We start from the raw sequence: 19,017 nt of genomic DNA, 5'->3' as shown, positions 1-19,017 counted from the left end.
ACATTGTAATTGGTTTTTCGAGGCATTGTCGCAGCTAGGAAATGTAGCAGTGCAGCCGAATCAACAACTGTAAACCAATTTGAATCTGGCAGGACAGAAGAAAGGATAGTGAATGGGTTTGTCAAAACTGGGGCCCTGCCATAAACTGCATCATTAACAGCTCTAAGATCTTGTACCATTCTCCATTCACCAGATGCTTTTCTAACAGGTCAAACTGGCGTGTTGCCAGGTGATGGCGTACAGGTGACAACAGCCCCCCTGCTCAGCAGAGAGGTCAGGATTTTGCCCGTGCCTCCTCCTCCTCCTCCTCCTCCTCCTCCTCCTCCTCCTCCTCCTCCTCCTCCTCCTCCTCCTTATGCAAGGGGTTCAGTGCTTTGTGGGGCCGATATGTGCCTTCACAGGCGTTGCTCCTCTCATCTTCCCTTGTCCATAAACAGTCCCGAACCTGAGTCAACAGTGCGCTGTCAGGGGTGGGCTGGTTAGGTGCCAGGGAAACTGGAACAGGGGCTTCACTGTCCCCTCGGTGCATTGCATGTGTGCTGTTCACATACGTTCTGTGAGCCCCGCCCACAGAGGAGAATGCTCCCAGTCTGTTGCCAACCTCACGCATGTACCAAATTCTTCCCATTTGGTATCCTCCATCTTGGAGATAGAGATGCTGCATGGGGGAACTGATTGGGGCACAGAGGAAAAACGGTTCACATCAGCTACCACACCCGAAGTTTCTTCATACACATAACCTGTTGTCAACTCTTCCTGCTCGGTCACACAATGTCACAGTGTTAAAAACAAGTGGTCCCTTCGACCATTACTACATTTGGCAGTGAAGAGTGGTCGGGTTAGTTTGGCCCGGTCGAGCAAATCCATTCAGTAGGTCAAAGGGGTCAGAGAAATACCAAACATGGCCTGGTACTTCCAGCGCAGTACAGATACCGGTTCTTGGAGTGGTTACTACCAGGCCCTTCGCACTGCAACAAATGTTCATTCCCACAATACGTCTCTTCCCAATCAATTTACAGAGCAATTAGGAGAATAAACAAAACAATGATTAAACATTTTATCACCAAGTTGGACTGAAAGGGGTTTGGTAAGGTTCTCTACCACTGGAACGGTCTTTATTACATCTTGTACCGTGGACGCTGGGAGTCGGGAAGCAAGTGCAGGTGGTGAGTTTCATAATAACCGGAACATGGACCAAAACAAGACACACGAGTAGCGTACAGACATGGAACACATACTAAATACGGCCTAAGGAATAGAACGAAGGGGGTGACAGATATAGGGGAGGTAATCAGTGAAGTGATGGAGTCCAGGTGCGTGCAATGATGAATGTCAGGACCGGTGGTGAGTAAACCTGCGACGACGTCGAACGCAGGAGGGGAGGAGACGACGTCGAACGCAGGAGGGGAGGAGACGACGTCGAACGCAGGAGGGGAGGAGACGACGTCGAACGCAGGAGGGGAGGAGACGACGTCGAACGCAGGAGGGGAGGAGACGACGTCGAACGCAGGAGGGGAGGAGACGACGTTGAACGCAGGAGGGGAGGAGACGACGTCGAACGCAGGAGGGGAGGAGACGACGTCGAACGCAGGAGGGGAGGAGACGACGTCAAACGCAGGAGGGGAGGAGACGACATCAAACGCAGGAGGGGAGGAGTGCGAGTAGACGTGACACATCTCTTGATAATGGATATTTTAAATTGTTGCATTTAGATAAAATACAGATGGTTGCCCCTGAATCGACCAGGAAAGACATTTTCACACCACACACACACACACACACACACACACACACACACACACACACACACACACACACACACACACACACACACACACACACACACACACACACACACACACACCGCCCACACACACATCCATATTAGGTGAATCTGCGCTGTTAGAAGATAAAACTGGGTACTCACCAAAGTGGCATTGTTGGCTGTCTTTTCCTTCTACCTCCTCCACAGCCTATCTCCAGCCTCCCCCTCTACCCTGCGGGTTAGATGCTGTTACATGTGGTGGTGGTGGTGGTGGTGGATAGTATGTATCACTGTCCTCAGCTTCATCATAGCCACCCATATCACCCCTGTTCTGGGGGAAATTTCTTGAAATGTGGCCTGGCTGCTAACAGTTATAACACCTCCATGGTTCCCCTCTTCCTCGTCCACCTCTTCTGCGGCCCCTTCCTCCTCTTGCTCTTCCAGCCCCCCCCTTCCTCTGTCTCCTGAGTTCCCCCTCTCAAAAAGCATTAGCTGGGCAGTTGATCGTGGTGGTAAACCGGATCCACCACTGTGCCCTGCTATGAGAGAGAGAGAGCTTCTTCACAATGTCCATCATCTCCCCCATTTGCCGATTCCACTGGACCAGGATTGTTGAAGCAGCGTTCACATCACGGCCAGCCACTGGATTTGTCATCAGGGGAAGCTGTGCGGCAGAAGGTGGTGTGGAAACAGGAGGGGGAGGGGGAGGTAAGTCTGGATAAAGTCAAAGTCACATTTCTGTGACCAGTCGCTGGGGAGGCTTAGAGTCTCGGCGGGGGTGGCTCTGAGGTGTCGGTATTTTACTCCGGTACTCAGTGTGTGGTGACCAGCGTTGTGTCTTTTTCATTCTTCGTCTTCCTCAGATTCTCCGCCGTCTGCCCCCACAGCCCCTACTCCTGCTGCTGGGGGTTCTTGTTGTGGAGGTGGTAGCTGTTGTTGAGGTGGTGGATGGATGATGTTGATTCGGTTCATCTTTACGTCTGTACCTACTTGCTTTGCCTTATTTTTCTTCAGCTTTCATCCTTACCTCTGCAAACTTCTCTGCACTCCCCCCTCTCTCTGTCTTTGTCTCAGCTTCAACTTGCCACTTTATCCCAGCGTGTATTATTTTTCTTGCCTTTCCCTACTTTCTCCAACTGTTCTCAACTTAGCGACACATTTCAACTTAGCGACACTGAGGGAAAATCTCCATTCGCTAAGAGGTGGCATTGTGACACGTCCTCGGTAACACTCGGACCCCATTTGCTTACCATTACCTTCAACGGCCTTGTGTAGCATGTGGTGGCTGGAGAACACTTTTTTTCTCTCCAGGATGATCCCATCTGAGTTCCTATCTCACTCACACACACAACATAGAGGAGTGATCAGTTCCTACAACCGAAACCACATAATTGCATGGCTGCTAAAATATTGCCTAATTTATCATTGATGTCACGCCCTGATCTGGTTCACCTGTTCTTGTGATTGTCCCGTGCTCCTGTTTTCTATTGTCTTTTTCTAGACTTCCCGGTTTTGACCCTTGCCTGTTTTTTCATGGACTCCGTACCCGCCAGCCTGACCCTTCTGCCTGCCCCGACATCGAGCCTGTCTGCCACTCTGTTCCTCTCTGACCTCTTGTTTTGACCTTTTGCCTGTGTTTTCATGGACTCCGTACCCGCCAGCCTGACCCTTCTGCCTGCCCCGACATCGAGCCTGTCTGCCACTCTGTTCCTCTCTGACCTCTTGTTTTGACCTTTTGCCTGTGTTTTCATGGACTCCGTACCCGCCAGCCTGACCCTTCTGCCTGCCCCGACATCGAGCCTGTCTGCCACTCTGTTCCTCTCTGACCTCTTGTTTTGACCTTTTGCCTGTGTTTTCATGGACTCCGTACCCGCCAGCCTGACCCTTCTGGCTGCCCCGACATCGAGCCTGTCTCTGTTCCTCTCTGACCTCTTGTTTTGACCTTTTGCCTGTGTTTTCATGGACTCCGTACCCGCCAGCCTGACCCTTCTGCCTGCCCCGACATCGAGCCTGTCTCTGTTCCTCTCTGACCTCTTGTTTTAACCTTTTGCCTGTGTTTTCATGGACTCCGTACCCGCCAGCCTGACCCTTCTGCCTGCCCCGACATCGAGCCTGTCCGCCACTCTGTTCCTCTCTTGTTTTGACCTCTTGTTTTGACCTTCTTTGCCCTGTGTTTTCTGATGGACCTTTTGCCTGTGTTTTCTCCGTACCCGCCAGCCTGACCCTTCTGCCTGCCCCGACATTGAGCCTGTCTGCCACTCTGTTCCTCTCTGACCTCTTGTTTTGACCTTTTGCCTGTGTTTTCATGGACTCCGTACCCGCCAGCCTGACCCTTCTGCCCGCCCTGACATCGAGCCTGTCTGCCACTCTGTTCCTCACTGACCTCTTGTTTTGACCTTTTGCCTGTCCACAACCATTCTCTTGCCGACACCTTTTGGATGATAAATGAACTACAAAGACTCTACCTTCTGCATCTGGGTCTCGCCTTGTGCCCTTATAATTGAAGCACTGGAGAACTAATCCAAATTGGTATCTTACCTACATAAAAAGTAAACACAGTTTTGCTACGAACTTTAGTTTGAACTGTTCTTACTGTCCACTGGTTGATCTATCCCTGATCTGATATTCTAGTCTAACATGACGTCCTAACCAGTCCACCCGCATCACGCCATGCGGTAGAGCTCTCAATCAGTGAGCGCGAAGTGATTTAGGAATGCACAATTCCTCTCATTTCAATGACGACTCACAAGCTTAGTAATAAATAAAATCAACTGAGCAATCGCTGACCCTCAACTCCCATGGACGTCAGGCAGGTCTCTCCATTCCCTCGTTTGACGAGGAGGAATTTACCCTGGACTCACAGTGCAGCGAGCCTCTGCCGGCAGTTTACCCTCATAACCGCAGGAGCCACTAGTCAACGATACGTCAGTCCCATCTCTTAGTTCCTGTTTTTTTTCATCTATACAAGGACACAGGTGCAGCTGGTTTGCAACACAGGATGATACTCCCAAGAACAGGAACTTGTAATAGGACAGTTTCATGAAGTTAGTCACATCCTCAGTTATGGGGGCAGATACAATAGAAATGTCCCATGACACTGGTTGGGCTCGAGCACACAAACACACGTGTCACAGCGCATTGGGTTGTTGGGGATGTGAGCCTTCTTTACATTGATGCACACACTGGTCAGGTCATCTGAGAGAGAGAGAGAGAGAGAGAGAGAGAGAGAGAGAGAGACAGTGGGCCACGGCGTTGGGTTCCAGAGTCACTGGGGCTGGGGCGAAAACACAGGATTCCATGATTCCATATGTGTTATTTCATAGTTTTGATGTCTTCACTATTATTCTACAATGTAGAAAATAGTCCAAATGGTGTGTCGGTCTGAGGCTTTTCTCCATGGTGTGTCCAAACCTTTGAATGGTACTGTGTAATATTCATTCTGCTCATGACGAAACCATGTTGATTGACTCTCAGAAACTGCAAAGCCAACATTCATGCAAAACGCATGAGCTCATCTGATGCACAGATAAGAACACGAAAAAGAATAACACATTGCCAAATAACAAGACGAAGCAAACAGAACTATAGTTTCAGTGGAGTGAACAATCCCAATAAGGTGGAATTTTACATCAAAGTTAAGTCATTTAGCAAACACTATTATCCAGAGTGACTGACAGTAGTGAGTGCATGCATTTCCGTGCTTGTCCTCCATGGAAATCAAACTCACAACCCTGGCGTTGTAAGCACCTGCTCTACGAACTGTGCCACACGGGCTCATCTGTTTATCATAAATGACTTCCAGTACGTACTTACGGTAATTGGAGAACTACAGTAAAACAGTAAACTGACTAATTACTGTAACACAACCAGACCAGCCTAGTGAAGTGACATGCAGTTTCTGGCCCTGAAATGACGTACAATACTAGCCATACCTTGAGTTCCTGAGCAGCCTCATCCACAGGGTAGAGCTGATGAGTCCTGTGTCTCCTGGAGGTCTGACACACCGCACACAGAGCCTCCTGGTCCTCCACACAGAACAACAACAACCTCTTCCCATGGAGAATGCACCTTTCATCCCCATCCGGTACCAACACACTCCTCCCTCCTGACTCCCTCCTTCCCTGGCTCTCCTTCTCCTCCTCTCTCGTCTCATCCTGCTTGGTGGTATTGTGGCTCCTCTCCCTCGCAAAGGTCTCCACGATGTTCCTCAGAGCCAGGTTACTGGGTGGAGCGTCGGTTAGGGAATGTTTGCGGCAGACGGGGCACTTTTTGATGACCTGAGTGTTCCAGTAGTTGTCCAGGCAGCTCCTGCAGAAGCTGTGGCTGCAGCCCAGCACCACAGGGTCAGTGAAAACATTGCAGCACACAGGGCAGGACATGTCGTCCTCCAGGGTCCAGGTGGCAGCCATGATGGAGAGATGTGTGCTTGTTCTGAGCTGATGTACCTACCGTAGGGTGGCTGGGCTAGGGACTGATGACGCTGTCTGGAATGCTGGCAAACTGGTCCAGTGTTTCGGTGTTGATTTGCTCCACTTAAAGGGTGAGGCATGGAATGGAAATACGCAAAATATGTACTTTTATTGAACATGACATCAATAATTATGGAATTCAATCATGACACTTGTTCTCAGTAAATTAATTAACAGCAAAGAATATATCTGCTCCAGACAAAGTTCCAAAATACACATTGGTGTCACAGACGTCAATGTCACCACTGGAGGTGAGGCTGTTCACCTCAATTTACAAAACAATAGACAGACAAAACCAATACACAGGAGTCACTGTGACAGACTTTACCAATACAGACCATTCAGTATGTGATCAAGAAATAGAATCAGCAGGTTATATGCTCAGTGAATAGGTGCCACAGTCACAGACACCTTCTCAGGGCAGATCCTCAGCACTCCAGGGTCAGTGCCATCAGAGTTGAGACAGGGAGAGAAGTAAGGGAACAGTCTCTCTGTGAACCTGTGTTCGAACGTATAGATGAGTGACATGTCACTGGAGTCATAGAAAGAGAGCTCTCCTTTCTCATAGTCCAGCTTGACCATGATCCTCTTGGGCTTCCTCTTCAGAACCAACGGGGTACCCAGGGGGGCTGTTCCAGCGCTATACTGCTCCCCGTTCCACATCCCCATCGCCCAGATCCTGACCTCTGGGCTGACCATCACATTGCCTTTCCGGGCTACACCCTCTTTGGCCACGCCCAGAGTCCAGGCTTTCTTAGGCCTCACCTCCACCTCCCAGCTGTGAATGCCCGAGCAGAAACCCACAGAGCTTAACACGCTCACTGAGCTGTCGAATCGCTCAGCGTTATCAGGCACAGGCTGGGACACCCGTGTGTCGCTCATCTCCAGGAGGCTGACAAAGCTCAATGTTGACAAGAAACACTTTATTAAGAAATGTCATGAATAAACAATAAACTATTAATAAATCATGAATAAATCATGCCATTCATGAACATAAAAGTATTTAATTGTTGTATTTATACACATTTATAAGCATGATTATTCATAAGCATTTAGAACAAGTCTTACAGAATATTAACTCAAATGCTGAGTAATAATCACCTTTTTTGTTTATCTTGCCATTTGACACACACCAAGAAAATATGACTTGTGATATTATATAGGACAAGAATTGTTCCGTTCACATATACATCCATGTATAGAATATACATCAATATATAAAATATACATCAATATATAAAATATACATCAATATATAAAATATACATCAATATATAAAATATACATCCATTGTGTTAATAATAGAAAGTGAGACATATGAATGCTTCAGCAATGTCTCCTCTAAAAAAAATACATATTGTAATCTACAAAACTTTATTACCAACATCATGAACCAATGAGACTTTGGCAGGGCATATCTTCAGTGGCTCAGAATTGCGGCCGCTGTCAGTCACACAGGGACAGAGGTAGGGCAACAATGGCTCTTTAAACTTGTCCCTGAATGAATAGATGAGTGACATGTCAGTGGGGTCATAGAAAGTCACCTCTCCCGCATCATAGTTCAGACACACTCTGACCCTCCTGGGCCTCCTCTTCAGAGTGAGACGGGTCCAGGGCATGGTGCAGGCGCTGTACTGGCCGCCGTCCCTCAGGGACAGGGCCCAGAACCCGTGGGCAGGGTTCACACTCAGGACCCCTTTCCTACTCACGCTCTCTCTCAGGACCCCCAGGTCCCATCTGGTCTTACCCGCCACCTCCACCTCCCAAGAGTGACTGCCGGAACTGAAGTGGTCGGCCCCCAGCACGCAAACACACGTGTCACAGCGCTCTGGGTTGTTGGGGACGTGAGGCTTCTCTCCACTGACGCACACACGGGTCAAGTCATCTGAGAGAGATAGCCAGGGGGCCGCGGTGTTGGGGTCCAGAGTCACTGGGGCTGGGGTGAAACACAAACACGTATGACTACAATGCTATATTTCAATTTACATTTTAAAGTCTGGTACTCAGAGCATCTAGTGATCTGATAACCATTCATTTGCTCTGGTCTAGTACTCACTGTATTGCACCTTCTCCTGCATCTTCTCCCAGATCTTGAACCTTAGGTTGCCCAAGTGTTGGGCCATATCGATCAATGCCCCTGATACAGGCTCTGGATCCTGCAATGTACAGTTGGCCCTGAAGCAAAAAAAATACAGATGGAGTGGCTGTTGTAGTAAAGGACTGTAACCTCGAACCAGGCCGAATGTGTTTGAAAAAGTAGAACCTTACCTTGCTTTGTTGTTCTTGTAAGCCTGGGAAAGGACATAGTTGTGTGAGATAAAATGACCAAATTAGAAAATCTAATGTCTTGTATTTCAGGATGTGTATGTTTAAAGTAAGTGTCTCTGTACCTGGAGAAATGGCAGGTCGTTTGCCTCTACATCCTGTTCTATCTCTCTGATGTTGCTGGTCAAGGACGTCATCTTCTTGGCCAGGTGTTCAATCTTCTCTGCCATTATAACTGTCTTCGTGTCCACCTCCTCAGAGAGGGCAGACAGCCGGACAACTTCCTCCAGGCGCAGGAGTTGATGCAGCGCCACAAACTCATCTCTTATATTCCTTTCTGCTTGCTTGGCCTGGCTCTGGGGGTCAATAGGTCAAAGGGTCAGTGGGTGACCTCTCATACTTTCTGATACAATATGGAAATGGTTCATAGTGCAAAACTGTTGAAAAAGGCTAGGAAACCAAAATGTTGATAAAAAAGTCAACGTTATTTCTCTGTATAATTGTTTTTTCCATAGTACTTACCTTGATGTGTTCTGCTGTTTTCATGCAATCCTCCTTCAACTTTTGGAATGTCTCCAACTTCCTCCTCAGAGGGATGATAGATGCTTTCACTTCCTCCTGGCCACATACCGGAGGAAAATCTCAATTTCATTTCCTTGACTCCTTGTGTCCTCTCTCCTCACTTCCTTCTCGAAACCCACTGGATGAGAAAGTCAGAGGTCCCTCCCCTCTGACCTTCTCCTCCAATGGGTTTTGAGAAGGAGGTGATGAGAGAGGACGAGATAAGTCAAGGGGTTTAGGCCACATACAGTTTCAGGTATTGAGGCGCCTCTGTGCTATTAAACACAACAGACAGAATTAATGTCAATATATCATATTTTTTCTACCTACGGCGAAACCGTTTTGATTGACTCTCAGAAACTGCAAAGCCAACATTCATGCAAAACGCATGAGCTCATCTGATGCACAGATAAGAACACGAAAAAGAATAACACATTGCCAAATTACAAGACGAAGCAAACAGAACTATAGTTTCAGTGGAGTGAACAATCCCAATAAGGTGGAATTTTACATCAAAGTTAAGTCATTTAGCAAACACTATTATCCAGAGTGACTGACAGTAGTGAGTGCATGCATTTCCGTGCTTGTCCTCCATGGAAATCAAACTCACAACCCTGGCGTTGTAAGCACCTGCTCTACGAACTGTGCCACACGGGCTCATCTGTTTATCATAAATGACTTCCAGTACGTACTTACGGTAATTGGAGAACTACAGTAAAACAGTAAACTGACTAATTACTGTAACACAACCAGACCCGCCTAGTGAAGTGACATGCAGTTTCTGGCCCTGAAATGATGTACAATACTAGCCATACCTTGAGTTCCTGAGCAGCCTCATCCACAGGGCAGAGCTGATGAGTCCTGTGTCTCCTGGAGGTGTGACACACCGCACACAGAGCCTCCTGGTCCTCCACACAGAACAACAACAACCTCTTCCCATGGAGAATGCACCTTTCATCCCCATCCGGTACCAACACACTCCTCCCTCCTGACTCCCTCCTTCCCTGGCTCTCCTTCTCCTCCTCTCTCGTCTCATCCTGCTTGGTGGTATTGTGGCTCCTCTCCCTCGCAAAGGTCTCCACGATGTTCCTCAGAGCCAGGTTACTGGGTGGAGCGTCGGTTAGGGAATGTTTGCGGCAGACGGGGCACTTTTTGATGACCTGAGTGTTCCAGTAGTTGTCCAGGCAGCTCCTGCAGAAGCTGTGGCTGCAGCCCAGCACCACAGGGTCAGTGAAAACATCGCAGCACACAGGGCAGGACATGTCGTCCTCCAGGGTCCAGGTGGCAGCCATGATGGAGAGATGTGTGCTTGTTCTGAGCTGGTGTACCTACCGTAGGGTGGCTGGGCTAGGGACTGATGACGCTGTCTGGAATGCTGGCAAACTGGTCCAGTGTTTCGGTGTTGATTTGCTCCACTTAAAGGGTGAGGCATGGAATGGAAATACGCAAAATATGTACTTTTATTGAACATGACATCAATAATTATGGAATTCAATCATGACACTTGTTCTCAGTAAATTAATTAACAGCAAAGAATAGATCTGCTCCAGACAAAGTTCCAAAATACACATTGGTGTCACAGACGTCAATGTCACCACTGGAGGTGAGGCTGTTCACCTCAATTTACAAAACAATAGACAGACAAAACCAATACACAGGAGTCACTGTGACAGACTTTACCAATACAGACCATTCAGTATGTGATCAAGAAATAGAATCAGCAGGTTATATGCTCAGTGAATAGGTGCCACAGTCACAGACACCTTCTCAGGGCAGATCCTCAGCACTCCAGGGTCAGTGCCATCAGAGTTGAGACAGGGAGAGAAGTAAGGGAACAGTCTCTCTGTGAACCTGTGTTCGAACGTATAGATGAGTGACATGTCACTGGAGTCATAGAAAGAGAGCTCTCCTTTCTCATAGTCCAGCTTGACCATGATCCTCTTGGGCTTCCTCTTCAGAACCAACGGGGTACCCAGGGGGGCTGTTCCAGCGCTATACTGCTCCCCGTTCCACATCCCCATCGCCCAGATCCTGACCTCTGGGCTGACCATCACATTGCCTTTCCGGGCTACACCCTCTTTGGCCACGCCCAGAGTCCAGGCTTTCTTAGGCCTCACCTCCACCTCCCAGCTGTGAATGCCTGAGCAGAAACCCACAGAGCTTAACACGCTCACAAGGCTGTCGAATCGCTCAGCGTTATCAGGCACAGGCTGGGACACCCGTCTGTCACTCACCTGCAGGAGAACCCCAGAGATCAGTAGATCAGCGTGGGCTGAATTTACATCCAGGGTCACAGGGGCTGGGACAGAAAGAGTGGGAAGGTTAGACGGCCACCGGGTACACTGTGTTGCTTGCTGTATGAACAGAACATGAGTCAGCAGTTTGTCACTGGGTCAGAAATCAGAACAGTGGTCAATGGTTCATGGTTTGGCAATCAGAACATGCGTCAGCAGTTTGTGTTTCAGCAACCTTAACATGACTGAGCATTTTGTCAATGAGTTCGTCACAGTCATGGAAAAAGTAACCAATTGTCATACTAAAAGTAATTAAACGTTAACAGAAAATGACTCTATTAAAAATGAGTCATCCTGTAAAATACTACTTCAGTAAAAGTATAGAATTATTTGGTTTTAAATATAATTAAGTATCAAAAGTAAATGTATTTGATAAAATATTCTTAAGTACCAAAAGTCAAAATAAAAGTGTAAATCATTTAAAATTCCTTCTATTAAGCCAAGCAGACAGCACTATTTTCTTGTTTTAATATACGGATACCCAGGGGCACACTCCAACACTCAGACATAATTTACAAACAAAGCATTTGTGTTTAGTGAGTCCGGCCAGAGGCAGTAGGGATGTCCCGGATGTACTCTTAATAACTGTGTGAATTGGACCATTTTCCTGTCCTGCTAAGCATTCAATATTTAAAAGTAATTATGGGCCGTCAGTACAGATACCAACACATCTTCACCACCAAAGTCCATTTGATGTCACAAAGCTGTCCAATACTTTAAAAATATCCTCTCATGTTGTCTTCCTTAATTGACCCCCCCATAAACATAACGGACACATATACCAGGAGCTGTGCCAGGTCTGTTGACTCATCCAGCTGTGATGCACAGAATTCACTGGCTTGTAAGCGAAGCAGTAATTGTTTCAAAACATCTCCTGCCATGTCACTGATGCGTCGTGAAACAGTGTTGTTTGATGAAGATATTGTCTGTATAGTTTTTTGGTCTTTTCCTCCCAGCATTGTCCCAGCCATAGCCGCGGCAGCAGGAAGAATTAAGTCCTCCACAATGGTATGGGGCTTGCCTGTCCTAGCCACTCGGTAGCTCACCATATAAGACTCTTCTAGCCCCTTCTTATTGGTATCTGTTGCTTTTATACATGTCTTACTATTCGAAAGTTGTCTTAATTCTCGCTCAAAAAACTCCTGTGGCTTATTTTTCAAATTGGCATGTTTTGTTTCTAAATGTCTGCGGAAGACTGAAGGTTTCATCGAGTTGTGAGATAGTACTTTTGCACATACAACACACTGTGGCTGAGGAAAGGCACTATTCCCAATATAAAAGAAACCCCAACTCAATGTAGTTCTCATCATATTTGCTCCTCTTCGATGGTCCAACATCCCTGTCTGTTATTTGATGCTTTCCCGGGTAAGGGGGCAGTAGCTCTTCGGCTGCATCAGATTCACAACTGTCAGTGTCCAAGCTACCTGGGCTAACAACAAATGTAGAATTACTGATGCTAGCATTGGAAGTGCTTGTGGAAGCAGAAGAACTTGTGTCGTCGACAGGTGCAGGTGTAGTACTGCTGGTAGAAACAGTACTACCAGTAGAGCTGGTATGTGTCTCTATGAACGCGGGCCTCACTTTTTTTTGACCATTTATCAATTTTCGAGCAAATGGAATGAGCAGCAGCTACGTTTGGCTACATACAGACTTTTAGTGTAATTCCCACGAGAGAGTAACGGCTAATGTGATTGGATGTTAATTATTTGACTAGGCTACCTGTCTTTGACATTGTGTTGTTATTTCGCTGAACACTAGATGGTTGAATTTTATTTTTGGCAGTGAAATGAGGCTACTCACTTTTTTTTAAATAGCTTTAAAAAGCAGGCAAAGGTTTTCATTTGGACAATGTTGTCTTAGTAAGAGAAACCCCTCCACTGCCCCTTGTACCCCACTACTGCTGGTCAGGTGTGTGTATTTTAATAATAGTTATGATGTGCAATGAATAGTTTTTTAAGGTTGAAATGTGAAATTAATGCATGGTTGATTTTTAAGGATAAGGAAAAGTGCAGTGAATAGTGTCACTTTTTGTCTTGCCTTTTAATCATTATATACAGTTGAAGTCGGAAGTTTAAATACACTTAGGTTGGAGTCATTAAAACACATTTTTCAATCACTCCACAAATTTCTTGTTAACTAACTATAGTTTTGTCAAGTCGGTTAGGACATCTATTTTGTGCATGAAACAAGTACAGACAGATTATTTCACTTATAATTCACTGTATCACAATTTCAATGGGTCAGAAGATTACATACACTAAGTTGACTGTGCCTTTATACAGCTTGGAAAATTCAAAACAATTATGTCATGGCTTTAAAAGCTTCTGACAGACTATTGACATCATTTGAGTCATCATTTCAATGCCTACCTTCAAACTCAGTGCCTCTTTGCCTGATATCATGGGGAAATCAAAAGAAATCAGCCAAGACCTCAGGAAAAAACATTGTTCATCCTTGGGAGCAATTTCCAAACGCCTGAAGGTACTACGTTCATCTGTACAAACTATAGTACGCAAGTATAAACACCATGAGACCACGCAGCCGTCATAACGCTCAGGAAGGAGATGCGTTCTATCTCCTAGAGATGAACGTACTTTGGTGCGAAAAGTGCAAATCAATCCCAGAACAACAGCAAAGGACCTTGTGAAGGTATTGGAGGAAACAGGTATAAAAGTATCTATATCCACAGTAAAACGAGTCCAATATCGACATAACCTGAAAGGCCGCTCAGCAAGGAAGCTGCTCCAAAACCGTCATAAAAAATCCAGACTACGGTTTGCAACTGCACATGGGGACAAAGATCTTACTTTCTGGAGAAATGTTCTCAGGTCTGATGAAACAAAAATAGAACTGTTGGCCATAATGACCATCATTATGTTTGGAGGAAAATGGGGAGGCTTGCAAGCCGAAGAACACCATCCCAACTGTGAATCACAGGACTGGCAGCATCATGTTGTGGGGGTGCTTTGCTGCAGGAGGGACTGGTGCACTTCACAAAATAGACGGCATCATGAGGACGGAAAATGATGTGGATATATTGAAGCAACATCTCAAGGCATCAGTCCGGAAGTTAAAGTTTGGCCACAAATGGGTCTTCCAAACTTCCAAAGTTGTGGCAAAATGGCTGAAAGGGAAACAAAGTCAAGGTATTGGAGTGGCCATCATCAGCCCTGACCTCAATCCTATAGAACATTTATGTGCAGAAATTAAAAAGCATGTGCGAGCAAGGAGGCCTACAAACCTGACTCAGTTACACCAGCTCTGTCAGGAGGAATGGGCCAAAATTCACCCAACTTATTGTGGGAAGCTTGTGGAAGGCTACCCAAAACGTTTGACCCAAGTTAAACAATTTAAAGGCAATGCTACCGAATACTAATTGAGTGTATGTGAACTGCTGACCCACTGGGAATGTGATGAAAGAAATAAAAACTAAAATAAATCACTCTCTACTATTATTCTGACATTTCACATTCTTAAAATAAAGTGGTGATCCTGAATTACCTAAGACAGGGAATTTTTACTTGAATTAAATGTCAGGAATTGTGAAAAACTGAGTTTAAAAACTGAGTTTAAATGTATTTGGCTAAGGTGTATGTAAACTACCGAATTCAACTGTAAGTTATTGTTTTTACCATTGAGGACCGACCATGTTGTAAACAAGCGTTGTAAATAATACATGTTACAGGAAGGCCATAAAGATCATCAAGGACATCAACCACCCGAGCCACTGCCTGTTCACCCCGCTATCATCCAGAAGGCGAGGTCAGTACAGGTGCATCAAAGCTGGGACCGAGAGACTGAAAAACAGCTTCTATCTCAAGGCCATCAGACTGTTAAACAGCCACCACTAACATTGAGTGGCTGCTGTCAACACACTGTCATTGACACTGACCCAACTCCAGCCACTTTAATAATGGGAATTGATGGGAAATGATGTAAATATATCACTAGCCACTTTAAACAATGCTACCTTATATAATGTTACTTACCCTACATTATTCATCTCATATGCATACGTATATACTGTACTCTACATCATCGACTGCATCCTTATGTAATACATGTATCACTAGCCACTTTAACTGTGCCACTTTGTTTACTTTGTCTACATACTCATCTCATATGTATATACTGTACTCGATACCATCTACTGTATGCTGCCCTGTACCATCACTCATTCATATATCCTTATGTACATATTCTTTATCCCCTTACACTGTGTATAAGACAGTAGTTTTGGAATTGTTAGTTAGATTACTTGTTGGTTATCACTGCATTGTCGGAACTAGAAGCACAAGCATTTCGCTACACTCGCATTAACATCTGCTAACCATGTGCATGTGACAAATAACATTTGATTTGATTTGATTTGATTGTAATACTGTTAAGTTTGTCCACATTTTGTTGTACATGTTCCTTAACCAAAATAAATTCAATTCAATAACAAAATGCAGCCACCCAACAATACGACTTAAGTAGTACTTGAAAGTATTTTTAGTTAAGGAATTTTCATCACTGGTCAGTCAGGAATTCCAACATGAGTCAGCTTTTTTTTGTGAGGAATCAGACTGGCTCAGAAAAGGTACATTTTGTTATTGCTTCGCCCGGGATTCAAGGCTATGAAAGAGTGCTATAGGCTGGAGTCTGGATATTGGACTGTAATGTTTCGAAACGGATCATTGTGCATGGAAGCAAGTCAATGATTACCCTCAAAATGTGGACCGTTGCTTATAAAATCTGTGTACTCACTGTATTCAACCATTTTCTGCATTTTCTCCCAGACCTTGAACCTCAGGTTGCCCAGGTGTTGGGCCACGTCTATCAGTGTCCCTGATAAAGGCTCTGGATCCTGCAGTGTACTGAAATTACATACCGTCCCCCCATTTTGTGTCAATAATGTTGGAGACAAATATTTGACTTATGACGATCATTGTAATGTTGCATAACCGTCTTTCAAGTCCTTGTATATCGGAAACAAAAACACATGGATCTCAGTAAAAAAAATAACATCATTATTTGAGGAAGCCTCAGTACATTTAACAGTTTTTCCCGTGAACATAGAACATTGTTAAAATATGTGAGATGAACCTGCAAGAATGAGACATCATCTGTTTTCATCCTGTGCTGTATGTCTAAGATTCTCTCAGAGAGGGAAGTCATGTCGCCGGTGAGGCGGTTGATCCTCTCAGTCAGTAACCCGGTCTTCTTGCTCTCCTCCTGTTCCAGAGCTTCCAGTCTGGCCTCCTCCTCCGCTCTCAGGAACTGGCGGAGCTTCGCAAACTCACTCTTGATCTGTCCTGCTGTGGTCTGGGCCTGGGTCTGAAATGGTGCAATTAGATAGATAGTATCTGTGTAAATATCTTTGTATTATCGTTGTAATATTGTGTTATTTAGCTAGCGGCATAACTTGATGCATTGTGCTGCACGCTCTCTTGATGCTCTCGCTTGCTTTACGTCCAGCTCCAGTTTCTCGGGAAGGTTGTAGAGCAGTGCCGTGAGTTCCCTCTGGGTAGATAATGGAAGAGAGGGGATAGTGGTGGAGAGATAAGGAGGGGTTACAGTAGAAAAGGGATGGAAATTAAACAAGTTTCTCAACTATTCTGTGTTTACAGTATATTGAATATATTGAGTTGCGACAGGAACTCGGTTAGCAAGCGGAAAACACTGCAAGTACATGTGTATTCCTGCCTGCACAGTACCTTACTCCATTGCACTTCCTTCCTTCACTGACAGGTGCTTATGTTTGGCTTGCAGCTCGGTCTCCACACACACAGCACAAACAAGTTCCTCACACTCCTTACAGAAAGACCTGAGCTTCTTGTGATGTATGGAACACCGCACAAGTCACACTGCTCTCCCCTCATTCCCCTCCTTCTCCTCTCTCTGCAGGTAGGCCTCCACTATGTTCCTCAGTTTCATGTTGGACACGGAGGGATGGAAATCGGCCATGGAAGGCCTTCGCCTGCAGACGGGGCATTCGCGCTGCTTTTGTTGTATCCATGCTGGTGCTACAAGACCATGGTGCTTGCCTACGGAGCTGTGAGGGGAACGGCACCTCAGTACCTCCAGGCTCTGATCAGGCCCTACACCCAAACAAGGGCACTGCGTTCATCCACCTCTGGCCTGCTCGCCTCCCTACCACTGAGGAAGTACAGTTCCCGCTCAGCCCTGTCAAAACTGTTCGCTGCTCTGGCTCCCCAATGGTGGAACACACTCCCTCACGACGCCAGGACAGCGGAGTCAATCACCACCTTCCGGAGACACCTGAAACCCCACCTCTTTAAGGAATACCTAGGATAGGATAAAGTAATCCTTCTCACCCCCCCCCCTTAAAAGATTTAGATGCACTATTGTAAAGTGGCTGTTCCACTGGATGTCATAAGGTGAATGCACCAATTTGTAAGTCGCTCTGGATAAGAGCGTCTGCCAAATGACTTAAATGTAAATGTAATGTAAATGTTTCCAGGCAGCCGCGCCAGAAGCTGTGTTGGCATTTCAGACTCACGGGGTCCGGGAAAAATTCAAAGCAGATGGGACAGCTGAGCTCGTCCTCCAGAGCTGCTGTAGGTCGCTGCTGGAGCATCCTCTTCCTCGGGTAGAGTCAGGTAAAGGCCTTTCTCTTCAGAATACAGTATGAACTAGCGACTGTACATTTGTACATGCATCATTACAACCGTACCCTTTCCCATCGCTTGTTCACCAACCAACTGCACGGAATGTAGGTTTACAGTGCTTGATTACCTATTAACATTTAGGCCGTACCTGTGATCAGAGTTTATCCCAGTTATCCAATTCATGCCAAGGCAGAGGTCGCATAACATAGCAATGAAGTCATTCCTTTGGCACATGTTGCTGTATATCAAGTAAGTGTTAGTGTCTCAGTCGTTCAACAACAACACCCCGACAGAAATAGCCACACTTGGTGTCATGTACAACAGATCCAAGGCACTGTACAAAACAGTGTAGATGCCTGGTATCTGTTGTCTTGTAAGAATGTTTGATGGGGGAAAAAAGCTATTACTGTAGGACTAATAACTGGTTGGCACTGATTAACCAATAATAACTGGTTGGCACTAATTTGACACTGGTGTGGTAACAGCCTCAGCCATAATTGCCAGTCTGACACACTGCCAAATCAACTTCAAAAAGCTTCTACTCTGAGAGGTGATCCGCCATAACGCATGGATTCTGATAGTAGAACCAGTTAAAAAGCTTTGGCATCTTGTAACCCAGCACCATTTGAACTGCTACCCGGCATAACAAGCTCTGTCAGGCTCAGAGTAGCCTCACAAGTCAGCAGACCCTCAGCTCGTGACTATTATATAATAGGATTCTGTTGTGACGTTCAGTTGTGAAAGCTGTCAAAAGGGGGCAGTAAAGCACTGCTATGGCAGTTGTATTGTAGTCAGTCACAACGGATGATGTCTGGGGCCCATTCTTAAGAAGCTATTAAGTGAATATTGATTATTTGGCAGATGAAATCCCATGTTACTTTTTTAGGGCACAGCTCTAGGCAGACATGAGAGCATCTAATCAAATAAAGTGTTTTACACAATACTGCTTCTAGTCACATTATTATTTTAAATGGGATACTTAAAATGTTCTGATGCAATCTATCACAGGCTCCATCTTCTTCCTTCTAACTTTCTTCCAAATACTCTTT

General features: G+C 45.8%; 3 protein-coding genes across 13 annotated transcripts; all 3 read right to left on the bottom strand.

The window, feature by feature from the left end:
- Positions 1-331: 331 nt before the first annotated feature.
- On the bottom strand, positions 332-6,217 carry LOC127916498 (E3 ubiquitin-protein ligase TRIM35-like). Of its 11 annotated transcripts, none has more exons than XR_008095042.1 (4): positions 4,041-4,155; positions 3,708-3,796; positions 1,928-3,497; positions 332-671 (listed from the first exon to the last, which is right to left on the bottom strand). XR_008095042.1 is itself a non-coding variant. In XM_052498428.1 (3 exons), the coding sequence occupies exons 1-2, from the start codon at positions 6,172-6,174 to the stop codon at positions 1,974-1,976; spliced, it is 501 nt and encodes a 166-aa protein (XP_052354388.1). In that variant the 5' UTR covers positions 6,175-6,211; the 3' UTR covers positions 336-671; positions 1,928-1,973. The 11 variants fall into 11 exon arrangements, 2 of the variants coding, with proteins under 2 accessions (XP_052354388.1, XP_052354387.1); XR_008095044.1 differs by having other exon boundaries at positions 1,928-3,389; XR_008095039.1 differs by having other exon boundaries at positions 333-671; positions 1,928-3,605.
- Positions 6,218-7,596: 1,379 nt separating this feature from the next.
- LOC118369578 (E3 ubiquitin-protein ligase TRIM35-like) lies at positions 7,597-10,409 on the bottom strand. The gene is made up of 6 exons (XM_035754068.2): positions 9,876-10,409; positions 9,022-9,117; positions 8,625-8,855; positions 8,503-8,525; positions 8,291-8,409; positions 7,597-8,170 (listed from the first exon to the last, which is right to left on the bottom strand). Exons 1-6 carry the CDS (start codon positions 10,350-10,352, stop codon positions 7,599-7,601), a joined length of 1,518 nt encoding a protein of 505 aa, XP_035609961.2. The 5' UTR covers positions 10,353-10,409; the 3' UTR covers positions 7,597-7,598.
- A 113-nt stretch (positions 10,410-10,522) lies between these two features.
- On the bottom strand, positions 10,523-17,937 carry LOC127916464 (zinc-binding protein A33-like). Its single transcript, XM_052498242.1, has 5 exons — positions 17,860-17,937; positions 16,809-16,859; positions 16,443-16,673; positions 16,104-16,203; positions 10,523-11,359 (listed from the first exon to the last, which is right to left on the bottom strand). The coding sequence occupies exons 1-5, from the start codon at positions 17,935-17,937 to the stop codon at positions 10,794-10,796; spliced, it is 1,026 nt and encodes a 341-aa protein (XP_052354202.1). The 3' UTR covers positions 10,523-10,793.
- Between the last annotated feature and the right edge of the window lie 1,080 nt (positions 17,938-19,017).

This window comes from Oncorhynchus keta, chromosome 36, assembly GCF_023373465.1.
Source record: "Oncorhynchus keta strain PuntledgeMale-10-30-2019 chromosome 36, Oket_V2, whole genome shotgun sequence".
NCBI classification, from domain to species: Eukaryota; Metazoa; Chordata; class Actinopteri; order Salmoniformes; family Salmonidae; genus Oncorhynchus; species Oncorhynchus keta.
The sequence above is the reverse complement of the archived record's forward strand: the minus strand, read 5'-3'. Positions and strand labels throughout refer to the sequence as shown.

Excerpts from the sequence above, each read along its gene's own strand:
- LOC118369578 (XM_035754068.2), bottom strand. The coding sequence starts at position 10,352 with ATGGCTGCCACCTGGACCCTGGAGGACGACATGTCCTGCCCTGTGTGC. Across the intron at positions 9,118-9,875 it reads AGGCTGCTCAGGAACTCAAG|GAGGAAGTGAAAGCATCTAT; the intron begins GTATGGCTAGTA and ends GTATGTGGCCAG. Across the intron at positions 8,526-8,624 it reads ACGACCTGCCATTTCTCCAG|GCTTACAAGAACAACAAAGC; the intron begins GTACAGAGACAC and ends GTCCTTTCCCAG.
- LOC127916464 (XM_052498242.1), bottom strand. The coding sequence starts at position 17,937 with ATGCTCCAGCAGCGACCTACAGCAGCTCTGGAGGACGAGCTCAGCTGT. Across the intron at positions 16,860-17,859 it reads TTGAATTTTTCCCGGACCCC|AGGGAACTCACGGCACTGCT; the intron begins GTGAGTCTGAAA and ends TTATCTACCCAG. Across the intron at positions 16,204-16,442 it reads ATGATGTCTCATTCTTGCAG|GATCCAGAGCCTTTATCAGG; the intron begins GTTCATCTCACA and ends AGTACACTGCAG.
- LOC127916498 (XM_052498427.1), bottom strand. The coding sequence starts at position 6,174 with ATGGCTGCCACCTGGACCCTGGAGGACGACATGTCCTGCCCTGTGTGC. Across the intron at positions 5,243-5,697 it reads AGGCTGCTCAGGAACTCAAG|TTTCTGAGAGTCAATCAACA; the intron begins GTATGGCTAGTA and ends TTGGCTTTGCAG.